At 37.3% G+C, this 22,164-nt stretch overlaps 3 protein-coding genes across 5 annotated transcripts; 1 reads left to right on the top strand and 2 right to left on the bottom strand.

Annotated features, from left to right (window-relative positions):
- Positions 1-964: 964 nt before the first annotated feature.
- Positions 965-4,395, bottom strand: LOC143463189 (uncharacterized). The gene is made up of 5 exons (XM_076961597.1): positions 2,987-4,395; positions 2,830-2,915; positions 2,068-2,204; positions 1,815-1,977; positions 965-1,608 (listed from the first exon to the last, which is right to left on the bottom strand). The coding sequence occupies exons 1-5, from the start codon at positions 3,456-3,458 to the stop codon at positions 1,270-1,272; spliced, it is 1,197 nt and encodes a 398-aa protein (XP_076817712.1). The 5' UTR covers positions 3,459-4,395; the 3' UTR covers positions 965-1,269.
- Positions 4,396-7,479: 3,084 nt separating this feature from the next.
- On the bottom strand, positions 7,480-9,480 carry LOC143462177 (uncharacterized). Its single transcript, XM_076960229.1, has one exon. It carries the CDS (start codon positions 9,478-9,480, stop codon positions 7,480-7,482), a length of 2,001 nt encoding a protein of 666 aa, XP_076816344.1.
- A 4,827-nt stretch (positions 9,481-14,307) lies between these two features.
- LOC143462443 (uncharacterized) lies at positions 14,308-21,152 on the top strand. 3 transcript variants are annotated; one of them, XM_076960617.1, is made up of 10 exons: positions 14,308-14,455; positions 15,994-16,046; positions 16,662-16,823; positions 16,945-17,011; positions 17,209-17,247; positions 17,863-17,970; positions 18,255-18,338; positions 18,501-18,656; positions 18,792-18,969; positions 19,177-21,152. In XM_076960617.1, exons 1-10 carry the CDS (start codon positions 14,402-14,404, stop codon positions 20,658-20,660), a joined length of 2,385 nt encoding a protein of 794 aa, XP_076816732.1. In that variant the 5' UTR covers positions 14,308-14,401; the 3' UTR covers positions 20,661-21,152. The 3 variants fall into 3 exon arrangements, with proteins under 3 accessions (XP_076816732.1, XP_076816734.1, XP_076816733.1); XM_076960619.1 differs by lacking the exon at positions 17,209-17,247 and having other exon boundaries at positions 16,945-17,008; XM_076960618.1 differs by lacking the exon at positions 17,209-17,247.
- The last annotated feature ends 1,012 nt before the right edge of the window (positions 21,153-22,164 follow it).

Genomic DNA, 22,164 nt, shown 5'->3' with positions numbered 1-22,164 from the left:
TTATTACTTTAGCCTAGGTTTAATTTTGATCTTTTGCAAGAAGGCAATGGATCCACCTCTAGCCAATTTACTACTTAGGCCCTATAAGGCTAGATCTCAGCAAGCTAGAAGACGAAATTTTGAAGTAGCTAACACACTTTCCTTTCAGCCCAGGTACCTAACAGCTTCTGATGTTGGTTAAATTTAAAAGTAACAGATGTTGATAGAACGGTGCTAATCCCCAAACAAATATTAAAAGCAATTGCACAATGCCTGAGCAAGAGGTTTACTTCTTTTTATAAACTTGCTAGCCTTGTCAGAATTTAGAAGTAGCTACAAAGAGGGCAAAACATTTTCAAAGTTACTAGCCTATGCTGAAGTCTGCTAGGAAACAACAAAAAAAATAGTGACGTTATGTAGCCTATAATTGGACTTAGTGGCGTAGCCTAAATCACTGAATAAAATACTGCACTAACAAAATGAAGTACAGTTACGAAACTGAAGAAGAAGTGAAAAACCATACGAAAATGCTGTTACTTAACTTGTTTTGGTATAAAAATTTTTATCCGCTAAGATGTGGACTAAGGAAATTCCCTTTGCACGACTTAAACTAGGCGAAGATAGGCCTACTGAGTTTAACTTTCTGCAAGTTCCAATGGATACACATGATTATTTTAATTTTTTTATAATGTTCGAATTTGGGACTACTCACCAGGACCACTTGTTGTTTTTAGCAGGTTTCAGCATAGGCATATTACCTTTGAAAATGTTTTGCCATTTTATAAGCTTAGTCTTAGTTATACGGTCTTAGTTATAGTATCCTAATAGGTTGTAATGAAATGGTTGTTTATTCGACCTTAACCTGTAAGGTTGACCATTTCACTACAATGCTTGTAAGTTGAAATGTTTATTGTCCTCGATGGTTAATGAGCCTCAAGGTCGTTATTTGCTTTTCTTAATCTTAGAAATAATTGTTCACCATGACAACTGTATATTCTGATTATATTGAAGCTTCTTTGAACGATTTCATTTAAATAAAACAATGACACAGCAGCTACAGCACAAGGCTGCTGTAGAAGCTATTAACTTAACACACGAATTGATTGAATGACTCACGTAATATAGGCATGCACAATTGTTATGTCACGTTTCATGAAAACGGTTTCCGTAAACAACACAGTATAATATCTTCTTATCGTCACAAGGTTTTAATATTTGGCAAATTTATTTTTAGTGTTGTTGTCTTCGTCTAACATTAATATCTTTCTGAACGTATACGAACAATATAATTCATGTTAGTGGTTTGATTGGCTCAATACGTAAAATATTTTCTGTCGGCACTCGATTGTGCGGCACTTCATCTGTCTTAAAGATTAAATTGGACATGTTGAATAAGGCAATTCGAGCAGCTTCGCCATAAACGTTGTCCAAAATTCGCATCTCGTCATCTGTTTGTGTGAAAAATTTCAATTTCACAGTTTTCGTTTGAAATGCCTGTGACGGGTGAATGTGGAGAAAGTAATTTCCGCTCAAATCGAAATGAGCTAAAGTTGTTGCCGACCCGCCACCATCTTGCTCCTGATAAGGATTCGGTCTTTGTATCGAAGTTTCTTCGACATGAAGCCAGTTCTGCGTCAGTTGGAAAAAACATTGAGTAGGCCTATACGCTATTCATAGCCAGGGATATGTTGACTGAAAAAAAAAGCGCTTCTGAAATTATTTTAGACTTGGTAAAATGTCAGCTTCACGTGCTAAAGCTGTTCAATTATTCATTTAGGCTATAACTTACTTCTTTTTTAAGTTCAATATTTCACTAACAATCAACTCTGAATAACCTTTTTCATGTTTTCTCTGTAAAATGTCATTAGATATCGGGTTGTAAATGCAAACGGATGAGAGTTGACGTAATGCCGCGGGTATTGCTGGTAAAACTTTTTCAGAAACATTGCGTTTGGTTCTGATAATACAACACCCATACTGATAGCTTCTTTAATTGACCTGTATAAAAAAAGAAAAAATCCTTTTCCAATAGATTTTTAAAGTTAGCCTAACTTAAAGCCAAAATAGCAATGTTGAATGGTCACCCACCTTCCCATAGTAATGGGGAATTTTCGCAGATGATCCAGGTTTTGCAAAGTTATGACGTCACCGTCAATGTAAATTCCGCCGTACTTAAGTAAAATCTCTATTCGGGCTGCGTCGGTTTGGGCTATAAGATGAGTTACCTGTAAGTAAAATGAGTAAAACGTATTGTAACGAAAGATTTTACTAAAAATAGATCCTTTCAGAAGGGGTTAATAACTGTACGTCTAGAATAGCGCTAGCCTATAATGCCTCTTCCATCCTTACAGGCTAAAATGCTTGCATTAAAATTTAGTTAGATTAGCTATATACCAGAGTTGTAACCAAGTCATTTTATTCTGACTCCAGTCATTTCGAGTTGTGACTCGAGTCAATTTAAGTTGTGACTCGAGTCAATATCTTTCAACGTAAAAATTGTTTTGACGTCACATTATGCATTGCGTTAAATTGGTTATTATAAGATCATAACTGTCTACAAATTAGTCTGGTTAATTGACACTTTTTACAAACAGTTGTAATTTTTTTGAAAATGCTTTTGTTTTTGTTACATAAAATGTTCTTTTTAGTCGTCACAACGTGACTCGAGTCAAGTCGAGTCATCAAAAAACGTGACTCGAGTCATTACAACACTTCGTATATACGGTATAAATTTTAGATAGCTTTTACATCTTTGATTAATCATTATTTTTGTTCAATTAAGTTTGTAGGCGTTGATAATAAGTTATAGCAATACTTCGCAAAATAGCCAATAACACGTTGATTTCCAACCTTTGTGCCCAATACAACTGATGGAGGAGTCACTTTTTCGAACTCCAAACACGGTATCTCTTGTTCAGTCTTTTCCCATAGCTGCCCTAAGTTTAGAAAATATCCAGGGATGGTCAAAATGATTACAAAGTATCATGATTTTAAAAAGTGAACTCACCACTCGGTTTTGCTGAACTGAAATGAATGATGATCTTTTCAGGTTGTTGAATGCTCGCTATTGAGCGGATAGCCAGGTAATTGTAATACCTGAAAGAAGGTTGACCAAACCAAATTAAATGAATTATGTTTGGCACTCTGTATTTTATTCCGTTTTCATCGAAATCTCGCCTTGCCGCCAACTTGCCGCATTTAATTTCACTGTAAGGTAAATGATCACAAACAGTGTAGTTCCGGTAACTGCTTGCTCTTTGATAACCGTTATCAAGGCCGGAAAACAAAGCTGAAGTAAAGTCTTGCAGTTCTGATGCGTTGAAACTTTCCGGTCGTTGATTTACTGAAGAAAGAAGCCATGCAGTTTGAACAGAATAGGAAATTAGATAAAGAAGAAAACAAAGAGGAATTGGCAAGAACAGATATTTTCGAATCCACCATTTCTGACTTAACCCTTTCCGTTGCATTGCCCTACCCATGGAATTAAAAGGCGTATATTCAGCAATAGGCTATGCAATTAGCCTATAAATTTTTCATCATTATCTTATGCCAGGGGCGGGCAACATACGGCCCGCGGGCCGGGTCCGGCCCGTTACGAGATTTTGAGCGGCCCGCAAACAGTTTCCGGTCTTACATGATAATGCCGCATAATCCCATTGACTTCAGCAGCTATTGAAGTACATTATTCGTTAATAAATTCATTAAATACTGTTTCGGTCTCTATGCTTAAAACTTAAAGTGTACATTAAATACGATTTATTCTTTGCATAGTTGAATAAATAGGCTACACGATTAATGTATCGATTCAGGAATCCGGCCCGTCAAAGCCGCCAAGTACTTCATTTTCTCATATCAGGCCCGCCGACCGAAAAAGTTGCCCGCCCCTGTCTTATACATATTTTTTTCAAACCTTCTACGTGCAAATCTACTTTGTTAAGCCTCAAAACGCCTGACAAGATGACATAAAAAGTGAACGTTATTTTTACCGTATTTAACTCAACTCGATTTCACCCACTATGTTTTAGCAGTTATATAGCAAAGTCTGCATTGCCATTTGTTTTTAACTTATAGTTAACTTTTTTGTCTATTAAGTTTATAACGTGTAGAACGGTCCTCCTAATAGGTTTTGCCAAGACAAGTTCTTAAACTAAAGCAAAATACGCTAATTAATTTTTCTTCTTCTATGGACTAATTTAATCGTAACGTGTATAGGCTAAATTTGAGGTGTAAATATATTTAAAACTGTTTAAAGCAATACAGCATACTCTCTTGCAGAAACTAGGCTATTTTAAGTTTGTGAAGTACATGCGATTTAACTATTTCTTCTGTATTACCGTCGATTCAACTGACATAAACGCGCTTTGCAATTTTCATTCATCTGATTATGCTAAATCAAATGCGATGCAGTTATCTAAAAGGCTATGTGGTTGTACTAGATAAATGTAAAGCCGATTTCGTAACTAACTGAAGACAATAAAGAATAGATGAATCATATACGCTTCTTAGAATATTACATTTGAATACGAAACGGAAATCGTTTGGTTAATCTGTATAGTTTCCGCCACTCCGCATAGTCAGAATGGGCTTTGTGTTTTGTATTGTTCTATAAATGGTATCGCGGAATTAGGACAAGGTTCATCAGCGTATGCTGCTCCTGCTAAAAGATTATTTTCCATTTTCTTACCGAATAAATTTGTGGAAGTGGGGATACACAGTACTATGTGAGTTCCACTCATGTGTTCAACTGAAACATGTTCAATCGTATTCATCGTTCCTGCTATACCTAAAAGTTTATACTTATGCCGCCAAATCAGCAAACCGCAAACATTTGCATCGTCAATCGTTTCGTGCAGTATGTGCCACACGCCAAACACGGACTACCGGTATGTGTGTTAGCCTCGGTGCTTTGCGGTCGATGTGCGCTATGCAGAGACGGAAAGACTAGATTCAGGTTTTTGGAAGTGTCGTGTTTTGTATTGCATTTATCATAAGCACGCTAGTCACAAACACGATTCTATATAAGACTGAATTAACCCGGATGTAAACATAGACATCATAAGACAATACAATAAAGATAACACTTCAATACACTACATCTCCCCCTTCTTTAGATTAAAACTAACCCCATATAAACAAGACACTAATATGTTTCTGCAACAATATCACTGAAGAGGTATTTTGCCATTATTACACTGAAAAACTTTGTATCGACATTTTAGCAGACACGCTTGAAGAAATACAACTGTAGCTCACAGAAAGATTACACTTGAAAAGAATACTGAAAATCTCACAGAAATATATCTACAGCACCACAACAAGCATGCAACATAAATACTGCTAAACACAGTTCAAACAAAATACTACTTACTGCGAAAACTCAGTTTGGCAAGCTTTGTTTATAAACAGTGGTTATTACACATTAAAGTCAAATAGGTTCAACAACTACACACTGCAATTTTGTTCAAAAGGCACAATAACTTTCCCATAGGTAATATTAGTACGTTACATAATTTCAGGTAAAAGTCTAGTTAGTTCACAATTGCATCTATCACAATTTGGCAGTACCTACTTTAGTTTATGAACATCATCTTCACAATTGCTATAAACTTTACATAGTAACACTTACACAGATACAGCATTATATACAATTATACACTGTTCAAGAACATACATAATCACGATATTTCACCGGTTTGTTAATAGTACGACTCGGTCTACTTCGTACAACTCTCGGACTGTTATTTAATTTTTCCTCGGGTAATTTCTCACCCAGTAGGCTACATCATTTTCACTAACAGGTATATCACCCTTTTCAGACACATTATTATCACGATTATAGTGTTTCAGGAAAGAGGAATTGCGTGTTATTTCAACTCCTTCCTGATTTTGTACTGTTATTTCTCCTTTGTTATCACTGACCACTTTGTGTGGGTCGAATGTTGTTGACATCTTGTTGCTTTTCTGACCTTTTACTAGCACTTCGTCATCCACTTTAAAATCAGAATTAACTGCTTTTCTCCTTTGGTCAGTGTACATTTTCCCTTTGATTTTGTTCTCCCAGTCGGCATCACGAATCTCCTCATCCAAAAGATCTGGATCTGGTCGTAGCTCTGGTAACTTTGTCTTCATCTCTCGTCCAAACATCATGTAGTAAGGTGTGGCTCCTGTTGTAGCCTGTGGCGTTGACCGGTAAGCTGTCAAAAACTTGTTGATCTCTAACTTCCAGTCCTTTTTCTCCAGTTGTGCAATACGGATTGATTTCATCAGTGTGTGGTTCTGTCGTTCAACCTCTCCGTTTGCTTGAGGCCACAATGGTGTAGTCTTCACATGATTGATTCCATACTCTATCAGAAAATTCTCAAATTCTTCTGAAACAAATTGTGGTCCATTGTCGGTCCGCAATGAAAATGGATACCCAAATCTCGCAAACATTGGTATCATAGCTTCAATTATCTTTGAACTTGTAATTGTTTTCATCACAGCAATTTCATAATACCTACTGTAGTAGTCGACAACAACTAGAATATTCTCTCCACTAGGCAATGGTCCTAGTATATCAGCGGCACAATCTTGCCAAGGTCCACTTGGAGGCAAGGTTGTAGCAATAGGTTCTGGTTTGCTTACACTGCTTGTCACTTGGCATCCGTGACATTTCTTACACAGCTCTTCTGCTTCTTTATCAATCTTTGGCCACCAAACTTTTGTGCGAAGTCTGTTCTTGGTTTTCACGATTCCCTGATGTCCTTCATGAGCCAAATTTAACACTTGTTTTCGTAACGCTCTCGGTAATACGATTCGTGTTCCTCTTAGTAAAAGTTGTCCACAAATACACAATTCATCTTTCACATGCAAGTAACTTGTGTTAGACGTCTGACGTTTCTTCTTATTTCAGCAAGTTCCATGTCATTGGCAGACTCTTCTTCTATTTCTTTAGGTGTCAAAGCATTCGGTGTACTGTTGATCACCACTGATCTCACAAAATCATACAAGTCTCCTTTGTCTCTGCATATCCTCGAGTTCAATCTTGACAAAGCATCTGCAATGTCTGTCTTCCCTGGCCTGTACACAACGTTGAAATCATATCCTTGAAGTCTTAGCAACCATCTTTCCTGGATGCATACGATATGATTCTCCATTCACCATCTTGCTCTTGGGTTAACACTGATCCTAAACCCACTGGCGATGCATCTGCTATCACTCTCGTCTTGCAATTATTCCTGAAGTATGCCAAAGTTTCAGTTTTAGTCATCAGCTTCTTGAGCTTCTCAAATTCATCATGTTGTTTCCTGCCCCATACAAACTTTGTGTCTTTCTTTGTCATGTCATAGATCGGCCTAGCAATTGATGCTAAGTCTGGAATGAATCTGGCAGAATATTGTACAAGTCCCATGAATGATCTCGCTTCTGTTGCAGTCTTCGGCGATTCTGCATCTTGAATGGCAGCTACTTTCTCTTCACTAGGGCTGACTCCTTTCTTGCTTAGATCATGCCCAAAGAAAGTTAACCTCGGTAGCCTGAATTCACACTTCTTTTGAGCGTCAAACCAGCTTCTTCCAGCTTGTCAAGAACAGCAGAGAGTCTTCTGTCATGCTCTTCTCTGTTCTGTCCGTGAACAATTACACCATCTGCGATATTTGCTACTCCGATACAGTTCTTCAGAACGTCTCTGATGATCTTCTGGTACTTCTCCGGCGCTGAGTTCAAACCAAACATCAGTCTTTTGTATCGGTACAAACCTTGATGTGTCACAAATGTGGTAACATGTCTTGAATCTTCATCCAGCATTATCTGGTGAAACCCCCATTTTAAATCTAATTTACTGAACACAGTACTTCCGTTGAGTTCCAGCAACAACTCTTCCACAGTTGGAATTGGATGGCGTTCTCGAACAATGGCTTCATTTGCTCTATGCATATCTACACAAATCCTTATATCACCATCTGGCTTTGGTATAACCACTAAAGGTGAAATCCAGGTAGTCGGACCTTCTGGCACAGCTTCTATTATGTCAGCTTGGAGCAACTCATCCAGCTTTTCCTCTACCTTGTCTCTCAGTTGGAAAGGTACTCTTCTCACTGGCTGCGCAACTGGTCTTACTGATTCATCAATGTGCAAATTGAGTTTGTAGTCCTTTAGTAAACCAATTCCAGTAAACAACTTTTTGTGTTGCCTCACTACATCTTCATCCACATTGCTGACAACTTGTGGAAATGGGCCAACATGGAGCAGACCTAACTCTTCTGCTGATTTTTTTCCCAATAGTGAAGTTCCGTCACAACTCACTACAACAAATTCTGCCTCACATTTCTTACCTGAAGCATCCGATGTGGCAACAGCTTCAAATGTCCCTCTTATTGGCAGTGGCTTGTCATTGTCATAGCCAAATAGCTTCTTCTTAGATCCTGGTGTCTTCTTAATTATCTTCACCTTTGACTTCTTCAACCATTCCCGTGTATCACTGCTTAAAAGATTGCATGATGATCCGGAGTCAACTAGCATATCCATTTTAACTCCCCCAATAGATAAAGTCACAAATCCATTTTGTCTATTTGACTTTATACTAAATGTTCGATGGATTTCTTCTTCTTCTTCCACGGCATGTGTCCTTGGTCCAGCTCTTCTTGGCTTTCTGGCTCTGCCATGTTCAGGTGATCGCTGATCAATTGTCCTAGATCGACATTTCATCCCGAAGTGTCCTACTTTTCCACACTTGTTGCAAGTTTTACCTTTAGCCGGGCATTGAGCATCACCTTTTCGACCACAAGCAAAACATTCTTTTCCTTCCTTGTTTGTAGATCTCATCTGGTTTCTTCTCGATCCTGTCACTGCATTGACCTGAACCGAGTCTGGAGTACTTGACATAATTATAGTCCGGGCAATCACTGCTTCGTGGGCTTTGGCTATCCTCAGCACATCAACCAAAGTTAACGTTTGCTGTTCAAGGAATTTTCTTTGCAACTCCCTAGAGTAGCATTTATCAACCACCTGGTCCCTTATGCGTTCATCGGCATTTTGAAATTCACAAGTAGCAGCGCGTTGCCTCAATCTACAAACATACTGATCAACTGTTTCGTTACTGTTCTGTACCAGTTGATGAAACACATGTCTTTCGAATGGAACATTAGCTGTGGGAATAAATTGTTCATTAAGCACGTTCACCGTTTCCTCAAATGTCTGGATTATGGCATTCTGCTCGTTCACAAGCGAATAATATAGCTCCTGTACCTCTTCTCCTGCCGTGTGCAGCAATAATGACCTTTTCTGCACATCATCAGTGACTCCAATTCCATTGACGTAAAGATTAAACGATCTGGTCCACTTTCTCCATCTTTGAGACAGACTGTGTGGGTCTCCCTGAAGATCAAATACCTTTAACGACCTCATATCGCACGAAATCGTCCTCATGTTTCTGGCAACAACTTCCGCATCACCGTCCCTGTGAAGATTAGCAAGGATTCCATTTTGCTGTCCAGGCTGCTGTTGACCGTTTTCTTCAGCCATTCCAAGGCTAGGCTATTTTCACTACGTGCAGTAACTTAGGTAACACACGACTTATTTATCTAGTAAACTCGACCTTCCTCAGCAGATCTCGATCATTTACTTTATCCTCGTCGCCAAATGTCGTGTTTTGTATTACTTTTGTATTGCATTTATCATAAGCACGCTAGCCTAGTCAGTAGTCACAAACACGATTCTATATAAGACTAAATTAACCCGGATGTAAACATAGACATCATAAGACAATACAATAAAGATAACACTTCAATACACTATGACTACAGGAAGCACTTGATTTGTGTTGTATTTTAGTGATTAAAAACCTCGACTTGACTCGTGCTAACGTGCACATTTCGGTTGGCTTGAATCGAGTCCCATAAAAGATTATTTCAAATCGTTGTGAAATTGTTGTATAGTTGTGAAAGAATTTATTCAAAAATTACTAAAAAATATATTTAATTGAATGAGCGAAATCGTCAGAAATGGATAAAATCAGATCTTTTGCTTATATTTACGTTACGAGTATTCAGAAAGCCATTTACTATTCGTGACTTGATAAACATTACTGACTTGACTTGGACTTAGGCTGTTAGTGACTTGACTTGTGTCACAACCATTAAGACTTGTTTCCATCACTGGCGCTATGTGACCTTTCTATGGACTGCACGTGCGCTTTAGTGCGCCAAATGCAGTACTGCACATTATCTGGCAAGCCATGCACTACAATACCTGCTACTTGACTTACGTGCTCAGCATTACGTCCACTAACTGAGAAATGTGTAAACGCGTGTAACTTATTTGTTGCTGTATAGAAAAAGTCTGTATACAATTTCGTTGATATAATAAACAGATGAGTCTTGGTAATGAACGTTACAGTATCAAAAAGTTCGTAGCTAAAATAAATCGCGCTTATTCGTCACTGTAGATAAAGTCCGTAAAGATTTGCGGTTCTATGATATTTAGTCAATGGACTTAATAGGCTACTGATGGTCTTATTTTGAAAATTCCGTAGATAAACTAAACTGTACTGTATTGTTTATTTATTTCCATTGACTATGGGGAACGAAAGTATGGTATTAGCCTTGTTGTCGTCTACTGGTCACACAAGAAATACGCTCACAAATAATCAACGAACAGGAAAGAGGGGCAAAGCCCTGAGAGCTTAAAATGTGCAAGGTGTGAATTACGGTGTTGCTACTATGGCGAAGTATGAGTGTGGTGGATATGATAGTTTGCTGGCTTCGTTTTATGAGGTGCGGAAAAGGCACTTGAATCGCACTAAACAGAACTTAGTGGGATGAAGGCGCTGTATTAATCTGAATATTTGTCACTTGGCTCCATCTGACTACAAAAGGATAGAAGGTGTGTGCTTGCTAGCCTAAATTTAGCACACTTATTCTCTATATCTGAAATTTAATACAGCGAACAAGACGAGGTCTGAATTCGGAATGAAAAGGAAAATGTGATACTATCAAACTACAAATGGGTGAGCGTCAACTAGCGTCGAGTAGGATTTCGTTTAACGGCCGCTACAAGGCAACAATGGAAGTTTATCAACTTCATCATCACACTTGCATGACACCAGCCTATGTGACAATTGTAGTTATGCACTGTGTAAATCTGCATTCCAGCACCAAGTACTTTCATATATTTTATTGCACTATACACTTGTTTTTCCTTTTTTATGTATGCATTTTCAATTGTATGTCACTAATGGAAGTTTTCTGGCTTTAAGTCACATTTTGTTTTTGAGTGTAGGCAACATTTAGTAACACTGGAACTGTAATTAATTTTGACGAAGTTTCACTGAATTTTTAAAAACACGTTCTGTTGCTGTATCTTTCTTTTAACTTCGAAATAGTTAAAGATTTCCTCAACCACATGCCACCAAATTTGTAATTGTTGCCAAACTCTATAGGCCTACATAGATGTTGTTATTGGAAATTTCAAATCGGATAAAGAGAAGTATACGTTCGTCTGTTTATTTATTAAGTGGTAAATTTTCAACACTCATTACACAACTATTTCGGATATTTACTGCAAATCGTTGTTACATATTTTCAAGATAAAAGACTGGAACCAGTTACTGGATTGAAACGTCACCACCAGCGCCACTCTAGTCTTCAGCTTCGGGCCGAAAGGGGTTACCTTTCAGCACTTCCATCAATTGGGCAACATTGGCTTCTTTTTCCGTACATCATTGTCGATTTACCAGAGAAGTTTCCAACTTGCAACGAGAAGTATTGTCATTACCTTTTCCAAAGTTTATCATTGGTGTGCATCCTTGCTGTACAAACTCGGGCTAATCTACAACGCCCTTCCTTAGCGCTACGGCCACCAGAAACCGGGCTCTTGCCCAGGATGAGGTTTCTTTTCCCATCCTCTGATGTACAGCGCTGAAGCAATTTTCATTCATCAGTTGCTTGAACACACCACCTGCTCGTCTGCTTAATTTTTGCTTTCGCCACTTATGTTTCATGGGTTTAACTAATTGTAGATTTAGTGGCAGTGTTAGAAACAACTGGCTTGATTTTTAGTCCCTACCGCACTTTTGGCGAAAAATAAAATGATCGATTGATTGATAGATACCATACCATTTACACCAACAACAGTATCTTCAGGGAAACGTCGAGGACATGATTAGGAGTGGCTCTTGTGCACGTTAGATGTTAAAAACACCACAAGAAACACCATCTCAGTGATCAAGATTCTGTTTCTGTGGCCAGGATGAGGGCATTATATTGGAGCCTTCAGTTGCATAAAAACGTGTAAACGATTGGTACTATCTAAAACAGAACGTACACCTAAAAATTCCAATGAACAGCTGCGACTAATAATTAATTGAAGATAATACGTTTTATATAACGTATTCTCAACGATGATTAGAACAAATGCAATTGGGTACAATATTACAATAATCATGCTGGTTTCTCAATGCAGAAAAATATCGTTCATATGACCGATCACATTTGTCAACAATCAGAAAAATACTCTGGAATACTCTAGTAGTCTAGTCCAAGGGTCTCAAACTCAAATTGCTCTGGGGGCCAAATGAGGACGTGTATAATGCCCAAGGGCCGCAATTCACAATGAAATGTCAACCAACAAGAACACAAAAAAAGATAAAGCAAATGGGCTGATGATTTAAACTAGTTATTTTTTGTTCTGGCTACTTAACTGGCAGCGTTTTTCATGGACAAGGACATCGATATTGGGCTTCAACTTGTCAGTAGAAACCAATCTCAGAGGTTTTTGCAGATGTTCATCAGTGATACGTGACCTTCCGTCAGATTTAGAATGCAGGCTACACCCCTGATAAATACAGCACATTGTACGGTGTCGGACACATCTGTGCTCTCATCAAGGGCAATCGAAAATGCTTCGAAGTCTTTTACCGTTGCAACTAATTGTTTCTCCACATTTGCAGCTAAATCTGTGACCCTACTTGCAACTGTATTTGGGGATAAGCTTATGCCTTCAAACAGTTTTTTTACCTGGACATAAAATGTCACTTGCTTTTACAAGGCATTCTTTTATGAACAAACCCTTGGTAAAAGGCCGTGATGACTTTGCTATCATTTCACTGATAACAAAACTCGTTTTTGCAGAATCTTCGTTGGACTGATTAATATTGGCAAAGAAACTTCTTTGTTTGCAAAATGCTGATTTCAGTTGTTTAACTTTTTCTTCTCTTACTTTGCCCTGGTAAGCACTAAGCATCATATTTATCGCGGTGCATTGTTTCGAAGTGCCCCCGACGCATGTTATACTCCTTCATAACAGCTATCTTTTGCTGGAAAATAAGGCAATAACTAGTAGCCTATCTCTGACCGCGGTGATAAAATATAACTCCTACCACTTATCTTGAAAAACTCTCCTTTCGTCTGTGATTTTTCTTTTTTTCGAAGCAGAAGACATGTGTAATTTAGCTTTTTAAACTATAGCAATTTATTCAATACTAGGCTAGCCTACACCTCGACAACCAATTTGAACATTATGACCAATTCCACTAACACCTGACTGGCGCAATTTCTAACGTTATTGTGACAACTGTACAAAAGTGAATAGGCAAGGTGACGTAATACCAGATCTTTCACCGCATAAATGGTAAAGTTTGAAAGTGATGTGATAGAAAAGTTTAATGAGTAGTTTCAAATCTTTGGAGCAATTTTAGACTGAATTTTAACTTTTCAAATCTGAATTGTCAAATACTTGAAAATCCAGTACGCGGGCCGCGTGTTTGAGACCCTTGCTCTAGTCTATATACAAATTGGTAAGTCCGTCTTTTACCAATTTTATGGAATCCGTAAAGGTCCGTACGTATTCCGTATTTTACCTACCCTCTAAATATTGCGACGAATCCATTAAAGCTGCATGATTAGTCTACACATAACACATGCAGATAATGACTAGGCATAGCTTTTCGGTTGATTTGCATCCGTCACGGCTCTCGGTGTTTAGTAAAGATTGGAAATGAGATCAGTAATTTTCGTTATTATAACTCATTGATATAACGTAAAGCGTTGTCGCCTTGAGCATGGTTCAACTTGTTAGATCGGTAGCTGAGTGGTTCGTACTGGCCTCGTAATAAATACGGCCCTGGTTGTGTTTTCGATACCCATGGGTAGTGGCGCCATACCGTTGTAATGCCCTTTGAGCAAGGCATTAACGACACTTGCTCAGTACTGTTAGCCCTGTATATACAAGTGCATCATTTGGTTGTGTACTTCTGCAGTAGAAATAATTATTTGGCTTATCAATAATATCGATAACAATACGTCGATAACTTATTTTAGTCTGATAAAAATCATCAATTTACTTTTGAAGGCTAGTTCTCGAAGTAGGCCTTACTAAGTTAGAAAATTGATTGTGTTGATGTAAAATCCAACTTACGTCTTTTTGCAAAGTGGGGTTGATATAAGTCATGTCAATGGCGAACAATGTTGGAAGAACCAACAGACCTTATCGAAAAGCATCGGTAAGTTTGTTTGTGCAGTAAAGATTCTATCATTTTGGTACCATAAATGATTACCATCATACAGAAGGGCTTAAAAGTTTTGTAGGGTAACTTCAGAACTTTGGTCTCAGGTTAAATAAACCCAGTTGTTAGTTACTGTTGTTTGTAATATAGCTGTATACTCAATCGCTATTAAAAATGCTTTTATAAACTACATTTTATAAACGATAAATTTTAATGGCTATGAGATATATTGAGATGTATTTAACTCACTTTTTAAATTTAGAAGAAAGTCGTATCAAAGTTGGGTGCATACAGATTATTATCATATGTATGGTTTTAAACATACTGTTACAGTAACCAGAGCACAAAACAAAAACAGCAATTGCATTTAGCTTGTAAAACATGGCAAAGTATCATTTTATATTTTATTTAATAAAAGACACTTATTTTGAATTAAATGTGAATGATATTTAAATAAACTGCCCGGAACTGAAAAGCAATCAAATTGATCTATGACATACTGGTAATGTCCTGCTGAAACTACTGATGTCATCATTTTGGGTTAATTTGTTGTGTGCCCAAAACTTCAACCTTCAAAGCAATGAATCGGTGCTCAAACTTTTTAGATCTGTTAAAGCTACGCATTGTAGAGATGTTATTCAATTTACTACTTGTCAGTATTGAAGCAAGTTTATGTTAAATGATAGAGCAGTGTTTCCTAATCTTTATAACCCGCTTACTACCACCATAGCAACTGCGGACAACCTATTGATTTTTAAATTACACTCAAGTCACAAAATTTGCTTCCAGATTTATATTCTCCTTTAAGCTTGTCTACAACAAAACAAAAAGTTATAAACACGCTGAGCAGCTTGAATAAATATACAATTAACATCAACATCTGGGGCCTTCTCGGATTGACTTTGCCTGTACATGTCACTGTTTTCTGTCTTTTTCTTGACTTCTCCTATGTTGATGTAAGCCAACCATTGCTTGATGATCCCCAGCTTCTTTTATGGCTTTCTTTAAACCCTTTCTATAATTACTTTACGTAAACTACTGGCCAATCCATTTCCTACATGACCCGAGAAATTTTAATTCTTGTTTTGCCCAATGATTTATTCAGCTTTCTTTGCTTCCAATTTTTTTCCATATAAAATACATATCTCGCAAGAAAACTGTCATAGGATGTGCTGTTTAACCTGAAAATTAAAGGTTTCTGTGATGATTGGAAATACTTGACAAAGCACTGGTGAAAATCAATGTACTAAAGATGACTGAAGTTAATGTACAAAGGAAACGAACTGCTTGTTTCTAAGCGTCTAATTATTATTCTGGAATAGAATCTGAAATTTTGGGCTCAGAATTAACTAATTTAAAACAGTTACCTTACGTATTTTGTACCCTATTGTACATATCTCTTACTAAACTGACCTGTAGCATTGTTTGTGTCACCTTCCGCTAATGTCAAAAATGTAGCCTACCCTGCCCTACAGTACAATATAACAATATATACTGTATATATCTAACTTAGAAGCTTTATGTTTTCACTGCAGGAGTACTTGGTCAATTCCCAGAAGCCATCGCCAGTTGCAAGTGCATTTCAAATGTAAGTTATTGGTAACTGTGTGTTACAATTGATTAATTATGTATAAAGGGCACAGTATCATTACAGCCAAATTAAAACAAAGTAATTTCAGCTGATTGCCTAAGCAAATATGTAAAATCGGGCCTGGTTAAGTTTTGCATGACCCATTTGGCAGCATAAGTTGATAATTAATTGTGCAAAATTTTAGAAAACGTATAAAGTTTTATAAGGCCTTGATCGTTCTCATATCTTGGCCCCTGTATGTAGAAGTTAATTCTTAAATACTGCCATGTATTGATGTATTCCATCCTGGATAATCCTAGATCTAGCTAACGTCAGAAAAAGATTTTAAAAACCTTGCTCAAGGGTATTTATTGGGACTTGTGACTCAAATTACCATATTTGAACCAGATTTTACAATTTGCTTGCCCATTGGGGAAACCAGCTAAACAGATCTTTTTAAGAAACACAATACGAAGTATTTTTGGCAAGTTTTTATAAAGCCTATATATCAATAGAAGATTTTTTAACTTTCCTATTTCTATGTAAATTATATATATACATTTACCTTTTGGTAACATTCATGCAATGTCCAATATCTATATATTATTATGGTATATTTACCATGGCATTCAGAAAACTTGAACAAGAAAATGAGAATCTGCAGCAAAAAGTTCTCATTTTGACCAGAAAACTTGAACGTTCTGAATCAGATTTCGAACAGAGTCGTGAATATTTGGAAAATCAACTTGATCTGGCTCATGACAAACAAAGGAAAACAGAAGATGAATACATGAAGTGAAAACTCTTGTTTGAATATACCAGCAATTTTTGTAAAAAAAGCTTATCAGTGCTACTGTGTTCTTCAACCTATCTGCAATGTGTGTGCATTTACTTACTGTTAATATGTTAAATTTAGATTACAATCCAGTTATGCTGCTCTACAAACAACAAATCGAGAGCTTGAAGAAAAACTTGCAAAGGTGGTGAGTTTTGTATTGATTTATCGAAGTTGATTGCATTGAAATGTGCGACCGCACTTCTCTTAACAGTGTACTTTGTACTATTCCTTCTATTAATATATCCATTAGAAAATCACTGAATGTAACAGATAATTTTAATGTTCCATTTATGACATGATAAAGATTGTCTATTTCTGCACTGTTTTTACTGTTTTACCAAGCTTTCTATGCGCTTTGCAATCATGCGTAATTGCACCCAGGTGATATGAAATAGCTTCTAGTGTATTTGGAAAATTTCTTCTTTGAATGCATGAAGTTTAATGCTATCTCTTGTTTCCTGTGCGCTATTGTTATCAGCATGTGTTTAGGCAATAATTTTGTTATCAATAGCCATTCTTACTATCAGAATGAAAATGTTGTTTGACTGTTATACCATGCCAGCAAGCTCTGGAGATTTGAATTAAAGAAAAAACAGTTTTAGGGAAATGTTTACATTTAATTAGTGAAAGTATAATTAAACAATGTAAAAGTACCGTATTTTTCAAATAAACAATAAATAGTTTCTTAAAAAGAAACTTTAAAGCATGATCAGGTGTTCATGAGACCATAGCTTAGACATCAGTTTGATTTGGTTTCAAACTTCACTGTTTGCGCCATTGCTCTTTGCATGTTGTCTGCTGTGGTTTTATTGATTTCCTCTTTGCTTGGATGTGGTATCTTTTTGTATTTTCAGGTACATTTTCCAGTACATCAGTTTGCATTACCAGTAAATTTAGTAGTTTCTTGCTGACAATGGGCTGTCAATAATTTATGACTTTTTAGTTCTAAAAAATCAATGTTTTTTGCCAAATTTATGTTGGAATTCCTTTCAACAGATAAATCATCTGAAAGTGGAAAGAGACAACTTCATGACTGAAATAAATGAATTAACAAATAAAGTCACCGAATCAAGAAATGCACTTCTTAAAGCCCAAGAGGAAAATGTAGCTTATTATTGTGCTTTAATAAAGACCATTTGCTGTTAAAATGTATTGCTTATTAACTTGTTCAGTAGAGACACACACTAGAATCAGGCATAAATAAAAAAAAATATTAGTCATATTTCCACATTGTAACAATAGATGATGCTACTGTGTTTTTGACAAAAAGAAATCTTGAAACCACGAATTAACCATCTTGATGTCTAGCACTATAACCGCCCTGTATGACAATTCAATGATTGATTGACCGGCAGCCTGACTGGGTTTTAAAATATTTCTTGTTCCAGGAAAGGCTTCGGAAGGACTGTAATTTGGCAGTCCAACTGTTAAAATGCAATCAGTCAAATTATGAAGTGCGGCGAACTGAGGAGGTATATATTTTTTTTTTGCAAAATGGCTTTTTTTTCAATAAACTTAAACACATTTTTTGCTCGACTCAAATATTCTACAACATATGTAACAAATTAAAAACTATAAATTAAATAGTGGATGACCTTTTTCGTCTGATAACTGTGATATTGTTACTTTTACAGTTACCTGAGGGTCTGCAAGAAAGAGTGAGCAATTATAAGATGGAGCTGCAAAATTATAACGAATACATCAACCCTTATGCGGAGGGAGCATCAGACACTGAATCTGATGAGGAATCATTCCACCGATCCAACAATTCTAACAAATTTGCAAATCAGGTTGAAAATTTTGCAAAACAGCAATCTGGTCATTGAAATTATTTGTTAAGTCTTATTTTACTTTTTTCTGTGTGTTGGATCACTGCTACTCGCACATTAACTATTTTTTAAATTTTACTTTTTTCTTTTATGTAGTTTGAAGATCGTTCTGCCATTCCTGTTGAAGTTCTGGCAGAAGTGTTAAAAAAACCTGAAAATGTTCACATGAATTTGGAGCCATCAGATTACATACAAGACCCTGCTCTTCATTCTGTGTACAAGGCTCATTACCAAGAAAGGAAACTTATTAAACCTAACTATGATGACAACAAAGGTTTTAACCATGTAGCAAATAAAAGCATGTTCGAAATCTAAAAACCACTATTGATTCATTTATGTTTATTTTGGTTTGATTTTTGCACTATTGCCGTATCACTACTTCAATTAAAGTTACATCCAAAAAATTTGAAGATCATCTTAAAATGTTGCCAGAAATAGTTTTTGTTATTGGGTGATTTTATACTTATTACTCCATTTTTAGGTGTCAACATTTCCCAACATCAACAACCAACAGAAGAGGATAATGGATCTCCATGGGAGAGGCAATTAGCACCAAAGCAGTCGTCAAATGAGGAGTCATCTCCATGGGAGCTTGCCCCATCAAGGATGCCGGATTTTCAAAATGTAGAAGATGATGACGGGTCAGCTGGGGCATATGGAGCCTATTCAGTTCGGCCCAAGCGTCGACCTCAAAAACGTCAAATCAATCCTTATCCTGAAAAGAGTCGTGAAAAAGGCAAAGCTCCTCATGATATTGGAGGCATGAGCAATAAACAGCCTCCGACTTCTGAAACAGTTGGCCATCAACAAATTGCCAAGATGGCACAATCAGCTTCCAAGATTGGAATATCTTACTTACGAAGTCGATCTCCGAGTCCTGATACTCTTGACTTCCGACAACCGGAAGATTTAGAGTTTCGTAAGGCTGCTCCCCCACCAAGTAAAACAGCACTTTCAAAGTATATATCAAGGTCGTCAAAGTCGAGCCCTTCCATGACGTCTTCATCAAGTAACAGTTCTCGTAAGAACACTCCCTTAAAAGTGAGGGGTAAAGAGGCTGCTACAAATGCAGAAACATCATCACTCATTAATGCAGTTGATAGTGATGAGGAAAACACATTAGCCTCCGAACCGCAATATTTATCAGCACATACTAGCCCTGATAAGAGTTACCTCAAGCGTGAAACTGGGATGGAAGGAGGATCTCTGTCGTCTGTAGAAAACGATGAGGTGGAGGTGGTGGCTGCTCCATCTGTTGGAGAAATTGACCTCGAGTGGGATCCAACATTAACATCCCACCATCCTCCTGAGATTGACGAAGAATCACAAGAAATGGTTGTGCTTGAGAAGGAGACTGCTAAGATTATTTTACAAGAGAAAGGCGAAGTGCAGCATGAACCGGATCTTTTACTATCCTATACCAACGTTGAATCTCCAAAAAAAGATCTTCATCAATTTACTCTGGAAGATCTCGAGAATGATAATGCAAATCTTAGCGTTAAACAGAGTAATGATAATCTTCTGATGATGGAGAATCTACAGTCACTTCCTTCTCCTCAACATACCGGTCAGCTTTTATCGGAGATCGTCAATACCAATCCATCCCTGGAGAACTTTTTAATAACTTCTCCACCACCTCCTCCTCAAGAGTTTGCATGTGCTCAAAGAAGACCCCGGCAAATTTACAACTCGGATGTGTCGTATTCTAAATTTCCCATCACCAAAGATTCTCCCTCTTTTTATCCAGAACTAACTTTCAAAGATCATGATCCAGTAGAGAAGGGAATAAAAAATACTGCAGATGGTCCACTGGAGAGTGAAGTTGAGTCCACCAATCAGCCTGTACGAGTGGATGAGCAAGTCATCGTGATTGACTTGGATGAGGAACCTCGCAAGAGAGTTGCAACGCTCAGACGACGGAATAGCTTGGATCAAGCGCAAGAGTTTGGAAATGTTATGGAATAATTTCACAACGCCGTTGCAGCATGTGGGGCTTATGGGCACCACAGCACTCGTAGTTCGTGTGCAATTAACAACGGAGCTTATTGCCAAGTGCAAAGCTTGTCACCATGGCGGATGAATGATGTGCCATGAGTGTGAGGTTTCTTATAAAATTTGTCATTCCCTGATGTTTTCTTATTTGAGTTGGCTGCTTGTATATCTTGCCTATGTATGGTACTAATAACAAAGTTTTTATCTATCGGCTTTTAATGTTTTGTATGGATTTGTATTGTCATCAAAATGGTACTAACTACACCCCAACATGCATTATTGTGACGTGTGCTATCTGTTATTTCATATGTTAAGGCAATCATTTCAATATTAGTGTGATCCTTGGTACAACTGCTGTAGCATGTTTCCACTTTTTTGTGATAAAAATTCAGTATTATTCGTGTATTCTATTGGTTATTCTTTGAGTCTATGTAATCTTGTTGCAATAAAATACCATCCAAATCAGTGGGTTCTCGCGACCCATCTCGAACATACAAATTGATTGCATTTAACAAAAACAGGAATAACTTATATTCGTCGCATCCAACGGGACGAATAGGCTGTTTGCTGTACTGAAGTAGTTTGATAGGCCTACAATGCCCTACATGCTTCTGTGCTGGACAAATCTCAAGCATGCCTCTGTCCACGTCTATTTTATCTCTGTAGTTGTTTTTAACAACAATTCTGGAGGTAATACTGTGGACCTGCGTACAGAGATACAGTCGACTCCGCTTAATTCGGACACTTTGGTTCCGCTCACTTTTGGCCGAATTAAGCGGAGAAACGGCTTTGTCCGAATTAAGCGGAAAATCAATTGTTCGTTTCATGGTCATGCATAAAGGCAAAAAACGCATTTAAAATACTGTACTGTTGCGTAATAAATGAATTGCAGCTGCGCTATACTGCAGTAATTGGCATAGATCGCATAAAACGTCTTCGTTTACTTTGGTGAGCAATTTCACTTTTTGTGCTAAACTTTTCTGTACCATTCTGTTCTACAAGATGGACGCAATTGCACCGAAGTAAAAGCGACTATGAATCTGGCACAGCCTTATATGAGTTCATTGTCGATTGTTACTGCATCGATCGTCATTGTTTCACCATAATCACTCATAATGCAATTGCATCTTGTGTTAAAACGAAGGAAGTACTGTTTATTTTGTAATAACTAATAACCTAACGATGGAATTGCGAACCTGTGTCCGAATTAAGCGGAGAATTATCCGAATTAACGGGAGTTTTTTACGTTCAATTTTTACTTTTGTTCCGTTCCCGAGCATTTTGGCCGAATAAAGCGGTTGTCCGGGTTATCCGGTGTCCGAATTAAGCGGATTCGACTGTATATGGACGATTAAGACATCAGCAATTTGAAAGCCGTTTTCGATAACTCGCTGTATGATAGATAGATACATTTGGCTCCAAAATGTATGCAATAGGTTAATTTCACCTATGGCGTATTCAATATCGCGAAGGAAGG

This window comes from Clavelina lepadiformis, chromosome 6 (assembly GCF_947623445.1).
Source record: "Clavelina lepadiformis chromosome 6, kaClaLepa1.1, whole genome shotgun sequence".
Lineage (NCBI taxonomy): Eukaryota > Metazoa > Chordata > Ascidiacea > Aplousobranchia > Clavelinidae > Clavelina > Clavelina lepadiformis.
Note: the sequence above shows the minus strand (reverse complement) of the source record. Positions and strands in the feature narration are given on the sequence as shown.